Source organism: Clytia hemisphaerica, unplaced genomic scaffold (genome assembly GCF_902728285.1).
Source record: "Clytia hemisphaerica strain Z4C2 unplaced genomic scaffold, Clytia hemisphaerica genome assembly, whole genome shotgun sequence".
Lineage (NCBI taxonomy): Eukaryota > Metazoa > Cnidaria > Hydrozoa > Leptothecata > Clytiidae > Clytia > Clytia hemisphaerica.
In genome coordinates this window covers 1,372,332-1,382,112 of record NW_027103699.1, presented here as the reverse complement: position 1 = coordinate 1,382,112, position 9,781 = coordinate 1,372,332, and the positions used below count along the sequence as shown (strand labels likewise).

Sequence of the window (9,781 nt, the reverse complement as noted above, 5' to 3'; positions counted from 1 at the left end):
TCGAAAAAAGATCTTATCTAATTCGACGTTTAAAGCACTAATTTTGGTTAATAAAGGTGTAAACAATTTAGATTTGAATTTTGGTTGGGGTTTAAAAAATTGGGTAAAAGTTTTGGTCGGGGATAAAAAAATCGGGTAAACTTTTTGGTCGGGTGATAAAATATTGGGGAAAAATTTCATCTTGGGAAAATTTCCCAACATTTTTTTCCCCGATAAGGTATTTTCAAAATTTACGGAAAAAACTAACAGTAGACTAATAAGCTCCTTCTCACTTACATATAGCAAACTTTTTAAGATTAGCATTGGTTGAGAAGTAACAAGTAAAAGCGCAAAATTTAGTGCACACTTATCGTGAATACTGTAGACTTTAGATTCAAGCTTCCAGTTCCTTAATGGGAATTTTAGCTTTCAGCTGGTTGGAAAAATTTCCTGATTTGAAGGTAACCAACTAATTCAATCTTACCAATTTTCCCGGGGGGGCACTGACCATGACGACCGACGGGGACGTGCCGCTGGAGTTTCAAAAGTCGATCCTGTCAGAAATGAAATTTGATGAAAAATAGACCCTGTCAGAAGAAAAATTCGATGAAAAACCTACCCTGTCAGATTCTACTGTGAAAACCTATACCCTGTCAGATTCTACCCTGAAAAACCTACCCTGTCAGATTCTATGTTAAAAACCTACTCTTTATACACGTTTTTTCGCGTTTTTCGTAAAGTATAACGTGATATCAACATTTCCAGGCTAAAAAACTACAGCATAAACATTAAACCTCAATACCTGGAAAAGCGAGCAAAAGAATCGACGACGAGAGTTGTGAAATTACAAAGTAAACATATCTATGATATTATTCAAAATCATCATTCTCTACTTCCACAAAATGTGTTTCAAAGCTAGAAAGGTCATACAATATTATAGATGTACAAGAACAAATAGATCGCTAAAGTTTCAAAAACCGTAATAATGAACGTAGATAAATTTCATATATCCGTTTCCAGGATTACCGTAGGATCACATAAGATTCCGTCCCGCTCTAGCATTACTGGCGCTTTTCAGGGATCATTCCGCTAGTTTTCCCGGGCATACCGGCAGAAAAAAGTGAATTAATCCAAGCTGGCAAATCATAAAACGCAAAAAAGAAGTAATGATTTGATTATTTTTATAATGTTTCATTGTTTTCAACTAGTCGGAACTAACTATCATCTGTTTTCAAGTGGCAAGTGGAAAGTTATAGCAGGAATCGGAATCTTATGTGATCCTACGGTAAGGTTCTCAAAATCAGAACTGATAAAGTCTAGGTTTGAAAGGACTATTTTGCAAGTATAAGCTTTAAAACGACGCTTTTACAAAGAGGAGGAGAGGATGTCAATGAGACTAAGTAATACAGAAGAGTCGAGAGTATTGTTCTGTTCTACAGCTGTTCTAAGCCTACAACGGAATGTCTCAACGATATGGGAAGCGAAGAAACAAAACATAACAGTTGAAATAAAAAATCTGAATCAAAATCTTGAAACAATGTTGTTAGTACCACTATTCAGCTGGACATTTATTCTAAATAAATCAATAGAGGTATCTTTGAAATTAGCCTCGATCCCTTTAAGAGGGTGCAATGGCGGGCGTGTGGTGCGAGACAACAGCAGCAAAGCGCCTGTGTTGGCCGTGTAATAAGTATTTGCAAAAAAGCTGTTTGCCCCTCGCAGGGGTCTGCTCACCGCCGCGTCAAAATGATTTGCAAAAGAACTCTACATGCAAAAACGGCAAAAACAGACCCTGTCAGACACACATCATGAAATTGCGCCCCTGTCAGATCAGGATTTTGCAATTTTAGATACCCTGTCAGTAATTCTGCAACACTGAAAAAGGTACCCTGACCAGCGGCACGTCCCCGTACCTATTTTTGCCTAAGTGCCCCCCCGGCCAATTTTGATTAAAGATCAAGTTTTCAATCGTTTAAAATGTTTAGATGGAGACATTTTTACTTTTATCCATATTTTGAAATGTGGACTTTTCACTGGTTGCAAAGTTACAAATATGATTTTGTGGAAAGATGGTAAGGTAACCATTCTAACTTTCCAATTGATGCAAAAAGTCCTATTTCCATTGGAAAGACATGGAAAATTGAAATTCCCACGTATTTCCACCTATTCGGAAGATGGACTTTCCACTTATTAGAAAGTTGGAAAGGGTGTAATCTTTCCAATCGACGTGGAAAGACGTGGAAATGTCACCTATTTAAAAAATGGTCCAAAAAGATTCCAAAGCTCTATCTCAAACTTGCAAGGAATCGAAAATGAATTCCAGAAAAAGAGAGTTTGAGACAAAACAAGGCGCCCAAGGGCGTGAAGGCCCAGCTTAAAAAATCTGTAATAGAGACAAAATACAAGGATACTTGCTACAGTAGATTGATTAAAACGAATTGATTTATTAATCTTAAAACGAATTTTTCAGTTATTCGAAGTAAATTCTTATCCCCTTGGAGCTTCGAATAACCGGGAGTCTACTGTTTTTTTTCACATTGTAGGGATCGATGATCAAACAACTAGACGAGCAAGAGTTCCTGAATATGTAAATAGCAATAGCATTTTTTAACATGTAATATATCTAGACATTGTCACTTTTTAATGGTACTAAAAAAATCTCCCTTCACTATTTCACCCCACCCCCCCCCCACCTTTTTAGAAGGAAAAATTGATCCCTTCGTTTGCAAAATTGATTGTCACTTTGTAAAGATAGTAAAAAATCTCCCGTCACTATTTCACAAGTTGTCTGATATGGAGAGTTCTACCATGACCACAGACAAAGAAAGTTTTGAAGTTTTGCTTGAAATAGAAGAGTTGACTACTAAATGACGATAAATTGAGCGGAGATCATATTGCCTTGTCCCGTTAAAGTTGCCGATTTAACTATGGGATGCTTCGATTGATATCATGTTTTGAAAAGGGGAATGTAAAAAAATGATAAATACGTCAGTTTCAAATATAATGTATATTTATTTTAATAGCCTATTGTTTTTTAATAAGTTAAAAAAGCTGAGCAAGTAAGTGGTAAACAATGAAATGTCAAAAAAAATCATAAATTCCGGGTTAGCCTCGGGAATCTGAGTTACCCAAATGAAACACAAGTTAATTGAATCAAGTGAGCCGAGTACTATCAAGTTAGTCGAGTAATATCAAGTTAGCTGAGTAGTGTCAAGTTAGCTGAGTAATATCAAGTTAGCCGAGTAATATCAAGTTAGCCGAATAATATCGAGTTAGCTGAGTAGTATCAAGTGAGCTGAGTAGTATCAAGTGAGCCGAGTATTATCAAGTTAGCCGAGTAATATCAAGTGAGCCGAGTAATATCAAGTGAGCCAAGTAATATCAAGTGAGCCGAGTAGTATCAATTGAGCCGTGTAAAAACAAATAAACTGAGTAAAACAAAGTATTCCAAGTGTATTCTGGTGAGCCAAGTGAATCGAGGGGAATCCTTTAAATCTGAGTTAACTGTGTAAATCCAAGTTAGCTTTGTATAACCAAGCTATCTAATGTAAATCCAGATTGACCAGAGTAGCTATACACTGAATGATGAACCCTGAAAAATAAAAACAAAAACGAAATTACGCAAACAGTCGCGTTCAACTGGAGTATACTACCATGTTCATAAATCGTAAAGCTCAAGTGCAGCGTAAGCTTGTTCCAAGTTTTGGAAGACTTTCATAATTATGTCCACCCGTTAGGAAGACACTTGCTTTTTGTTGAAAATTGAGGCGTGCAAGCATTTGTAGGTCACAATTTTTTCGCACAACATAAAGAACCCGAGATGAAATCTGATCATGATGTTTTACAAATACAAGTGAAAATCTCATTTCCAGGGCAGCTACCTTAAAGGGATAACCAGATAAAAAATAAAATTCAGCCCAAAGATTCCTTCCATAGTCCTTAGCAAAACCTCCAAATTTTACAGGCTAATTGTTTTTCAAAGTCGAAATATTTGTGTCTGATATATGTTTTTGTATATCAGGGTTTAGATGCAATTGGTTTGTTTTGGTCCTAATCCGGACTCTTGATTTAGCCTCACTTTCATGCCCTATTTAAGGCCTCAGATTTTCCACATGGGCCTTTTTCAGTTCTTCAGTGCAGACTGCTGTTTTTTGCTGTTTTTACATTTATCTCCTGTTACTGTTTATCTGTCAAAATGCTTGCTGAAAGACTATTCTTTACAATTCTCATGTTCCTGACTTCTCCACCTACTACTCCCACAAGTGAAGATAACAACTCTACTGGTACCAGAAAGAAGAAATGCCCTGGATGCCAAAGAAGTCACGACTTACATGATTTTGGTCATCCAGGCAAAAACTGCCAAGGTCCACCTCCACCACCGTCTCCGTCTCCGTCTTCTTCTCCATCACGAAATCGTCGCTCATCTACTGCTGAAAAGACAAGGAAAAGCCCCGACTCTCGTTCCTTCTCAACAGAGCAGATAAATCATTACCGCCAACACCTTGAAGACCTCAAAAATCAAGAAACTGAGCTTCTAGAATCAATCAGACGTGATAAGGAAAACCAACTCCGTGAAGAAGAAAACGTTTTAGTTGAGGAAATTAAACGTCAGACTGAAAAACTTCAACGTTTAAAAGACTCTAGAAGTCAACAAAATTCGTCTCGCTCCGCCCCTCCGCCCGATACACGCAACGGTTCCTCAGGGGAAAACCATACTGCTCAATCCGCCATGTTTAACAATTTTCCTGCCGATTCAATGTCTACTTTGCTTCACCGCCCGCTCCTCTCTTCTCAACAACAACAACAAACTTTGAATCCTGGCTCTTCGTTTGGTAATGTCCTTCCTTTTTTGAATTCTGGCTCGAACACTGAACCTTCTCCTTCTCGTCAGTTCACACAGAACGAACTTTTTCTTCGCCCAACACGCACCAACGATGTCACCAGAGGTAAAGCTTTACGTATAGTGGACTTTGTTTCTCGTATTCGACCTGCTGAGGATGAAAAAGTTTTGTCTTATGACAACAATTGTAAACTTGCCTTGATTTTACAGGACTCTAAACCTAAGCTTTCTAGTGTTACAATTGAACAATTTAATATTGCTAATTTGAGAATTTTTTACGAGCTACTTTTTTCTGGGAAGCTTTCCACCCTTTTCCATGTACAGGAGTACCTTTCTTATGCGATTAAGGTCTTAGAGCTGGCAACTAAGTACACATGGCAATCCGTGTTGCAATATGACGATGAATTTCGGATTTTGCAACATACTTATGGGTTCTCGTGGAGTACTGACCATAGCCATCTACATGAGGTTGTTCTTATACCTCGCTGGGCTGCAAAGCTACCTCGTGGGCTTGGGCATGGCACTGATACTTCCTCACCCAAGATTGATTTTCTCTCCTCTGGTCTTGCGGGTAACAGTAAGGTTTCTGGTCCTCCCACAATGACACATCTCTCGTCCGGCTCTGAGATTTGTCGGATGTTTAATTCAAGAAAAGGTTGTCAGAAGTCACCCTGCAGGTTCACTCATGCCTGTAACCGCAAGGTTGGCTCTCAGGCTTGTGGAAAATCACATCAGGGTTTTCTGCATCCTGTGAATGAGGGTGGCTCTCAATGACTCTTTTCTTCTGAACCTGGTCCTTCTCCGCTTGATTCTGCACTTTGGGACAAAGAACTCCAAAATGATCCGGACCGTCAATTTTTATTTGATGGTGTGGTCAATGGGTTTCAATTGCTCCCAGCAGATGCTTCAATCAGCCCTGCGGAGATGGATAACTACAATTCTGCTATTGGCCAGGGTTCTAAAGGGAAAGTTGAAGCCACTATCCTTGAAGAACTTGCGGCAGGAAACTACATTATTGCTACTGAAAAGCCTGTGATAGTCAGCGCACTTGGAGCAGTTCCAAAGCCTGATTCTGAGGATCTCCGTTTGATCCATGACTGTTCAATGCCCCACGGTATGGGCGTTAATTCTTACATCGATATTGAGAAGCAATCTTTCCAGACCCTAGATGACGCCTGCAGGTTGATAGGGAAGGATTTCTTCATCGCTAAGATAGATTTGAGACATGCGTATAGATCTGTCCCAGTCCATCCTTCTAACCGAGATGCTCTCGGGTTGAAGTGGAAATTTAGTGGGGATAGCCATTACACGTATCTAAAAGACACACGTCTCCCTTTTGGCGCACGCAGTGCCCCTGGTATTTTTCATCGTTTAACTCAGAGTGTCAGACGTATGATGCAGAGAAGAGGCTACCCTTTGATCATAGTGTATCTTGATGATTTCTTGGTCATTGGTAGAACTCAGCATGAATGTCAAGCTGCCTTTGATACTCTTTCCTCCCTTCTGGTTTCCCTAGGTTTTACCATCAGCCCCTCTAAGCTTGTCCCACCATGCACAAGACTGGTATTTCTTGGAGTTGAGATTGACACCACCTCTTTGACTCTCTCGCTCCCAGTCAAAAAGCTAGGTGATCTGAAAGATGCACTACTGTCTTTTCAGTCCCGAGCTCGTGCATCAAAGAGGCAGCTACAACAGCTTGCTGGCCGTCTTAACTGGGCCTGTAAAGTTATTTATGGGGGAAGAACTTTTTTGCGTCGTATTCTTGACCTTATGGGCTCCTTACGGAAACAGTCATCCAAGTGTTTGTTGAGTGAGGAGTTTTTTAAGGACATTTCTTGGTGGTTAGATTTTCTTGAGATTTTTAATGGTCAGTGTTCCTTTCATGACACTAGACCTGTTACTAACATCCACACGGATGCCTGTACAACTGGCATCGGAGCAGTTTTTGAAAATGACTGGTTCTATTCTAACTTGTTGGTTGATGCTCCTGCCCTTGCAGGCTTGCACATCAACTACAAGGAAGCGCTTTGCGTTGTTTTTGCCTTGGAACGCTGGGCACCTTACTTGTGTAATAAGGTTGTCCATATTTACTGTGACAACACGGCTGCAGTTGGGATGTTGAATAAGGGATCATCTCGCAACCCGCTCATGATGACTTACCTCAGACGTCTGTTCTGGTGTTCTGCCAGCTATAACTTTCGCCTAAAAGTTTTTCATGTGCCGGGAGTCCAAAATGTTGTTGCTGATCATGTATCTCGACTCCATGAGCATGCACATCTTGCAGCCTTTCTCCAGTATCTTTGTGACTATTTTGGTCAATCTGCTTCCACTGATAATGTTGTCTGGCACATGTCTGTGAACTGTTTCTGTTTTCTTCTTGGCTTGCATGGCTCCGGCTCACGTCTTCACTCTGCTTTTTAGAGTTTGCGTCTTCGCTGCTGGCAGATGTGCAGTTCTATCGTGAAGCCACCTATGCTATCAATACCCGCAAGGCCTACCGTACTCACCGCAAGGTCTATCTTCAGTTTTGCAATATGCTTGATCTATCGCCAGCTCCTGCTAAATGTGTGCACCTCTGCATGTATGCTGCGTATCTAGCCCGTTTCCTGTTACCTCAGTCTGTTTGTATATATTTGAACATTGTTGGCCTCCTGCATCGTGAGATGGGATTCCCCAACCCTCTTCTTGATAATTTTTTCCTGTCCTCTGTGTTGAAGGGTATCAAGCGCTCCAAGGGTGTCCCTCCCGTCCCCAAGCTTCCCATCACGGTTGAGATTCTTTCTTTCATTCACTCCCAGCTCAACCTGCGGGATAGTAAACAAGCTTCCTTTTGGGCTCTATGTCTGGTTTCCTTTTTTGGGCTTTTTCGGAAGAGTCACCTTTTACCCGTTTCCCAGAAGGATTTTTCCCCAGACACTTTTCTCACCAGGGATGATTTTACCTTTTTGGATTCTGAGATCCACATCAGGGTGAGATGGAGCAAGACTATCCAGTTTGGTCAACGCACTGTTACTATACCACTGGTGGCGATGCCTTCGTCTCACCTCTGTCCTGTTTCAGCAGTTTCACATGCCTTCTCCCTTACCCCAGGGGCCCTCCCATGTGATCAAGCTTTTTGTTGGAGGGATTCCTACCTGGGGGCTAACCGAGTTTTTGTTTACCGGGATTTCATGTACATTCTTCAAGCACACCTCTCACGTTCTGGGCTCTCACACCGTCAATATGGGTCACACTCATTCAGACGTGGTGGGGCTACCTTTGCTTTGGAGGCTGGTGTGCCTCTTGACTCCATTGCAGTTATGGGTGACTGGAAGTCTGATGCAATGTATCTTTACCTACATATGCCCTTGTCGCAGCGTTTGCATGCCCAGCATTCTATTTCTTCATATATTTCTTCTCTATCTAACAACTAATACACACATTGGATTTGGACATTTGTTTTATTTTCCTAGTTTATATTCCTGTACATATTTTGTCTGTGCCGTTTTCACAGTGTTTATTCCGTCAAGAACTGAAAATACCATGTAGACATATCTGTGTGCTTTCTACCTATCCTGCATATAGCCTTTTGTGTTTAAGTGTCTGATATATGTTTTTGTATATCAGGGTTTAGATGCAATTGGTTTGTTTTGGTCCTAATCCGGACTCTTGATTTAGCCTCACTTTCATGCCCTATTTAAGGCCTCAGATTTTCCACATGGGCCTTTTTCAGTTCTTCAGTTCTTCAGTGCAGACTGCTGTTTTTTGCTCCGCCTCCCTCCCCAGCATCTTGGTGGAAGCTTTCCTAGGTCCAATTTCATTTAATGCCTAGGACACCGAATATTGATATTTTTCTTAGATTTTCTTTATGTGAACCGTTTCTTTTACAGTCTATACTATGTATTTGCCATTTGCTGGCTCATTGATTTTATATACCTATATGTTTGTATTGTGTCATTATTTACTATACTGTTCTCCTGTAATCATTTGTTTTATTTTCCTAGTTTATATTCCTGTACATATTTTGTCTGTGCCGTTTTCACAGTGTTTATTCCGTCAAGAACTGAAAATACCATGTAGACATATCTGTGTGCTTTCTACCTATCCTGCATATAGCCTTTTGTGTTTAAAGGTTTTTAATTTTTAATTTCTGCTGGAAAACAATAGAATTTCAATGTGAGGTACGTGTGAGGTACGAAAAACTGAGATTTCTAATTGTCATATCTTGAATCTGGAATGTTATTTCTCAAAAATATTTGGAGGGCTTACTAAGGACCGTGGAAAGAATCTTTTAGCCAATTTTCATATTTTATCTGGTTATCCCTTTAAAAGTTTTCAAACAAAAAGGACAAAAAATTACGAATCAAAAAAAAAAATCCTTCTCTAGACTATAACCAACAATGGGCTTCTCTTTACCACACTTCCCCCAACCTCACAAAGATTTTGCAGTAAATGGTAATACACAACTTGATTTTCACTTAGGTCATTAGGTTCTTAAGCCTTTCAATGATAAATCCTGAAGAAAATCAAATTCAAACTCACCTTAAGATTTGGGTATCAATCAATCAGTGGGAACCAATCAGTCTGGATATGATGTACGATAACAGTCTTGATGTATATGGATGATGGTCCAAAACTGTTCAAAAAGAAAAACAAATATGATTCTTATTAACAAAAAGTACAATCATTAGGCATGGCCTGGAGTAATACCTTTAAGGGAACATTTTTTGGCAAAAACTTAATTTGGCAAACAACTAAAGCCAGCAAAAATTTTTATCTTTGTGAGAACGAATTTTGGTGAATGAATATATTTTAAATTTTGACAAGAACTTATTTTGGCGGATGGCCAGGCAAATCTTCCCTTTCTATTACCTTTTTTTAATGATTGACGGCAAGAATCAATTTTGGTTAGAACTGAAATTGGTGAATTTCAAGTTTTTGCTACCTCAAGTAAAATTTTTTCTCCATTTCGACCAGACGATC

General features: G+C 39.7%; 1 protein-coding gene across 1 annotated transcript; it reads left to right on the top strand.

Annotated features, from left to right (window-relative positions):
* Positions 1-4,174: 4,174 nt before the first annotated feature.
* Positions 4,175-8,900, top strand: LOC136803931 (uncharacterized). Its single transcript, XM_067060653.1, has 2 exons — positions 4,175-4,925; positions 7,241-8,900. The coding sequence occupies exons 1-2, from the start codon at positions 4,175-4,177 to the stop codon at positions 8,230-8,232; spliced, it is 1,743 nt and encodes a 580-aa protein (XP_066916754.1). The 3' UTR covers positions 8,233-8,900.
* The last annotated feature ends 881 nt before the right edge of the window (positions 8,901-9,781 follow it).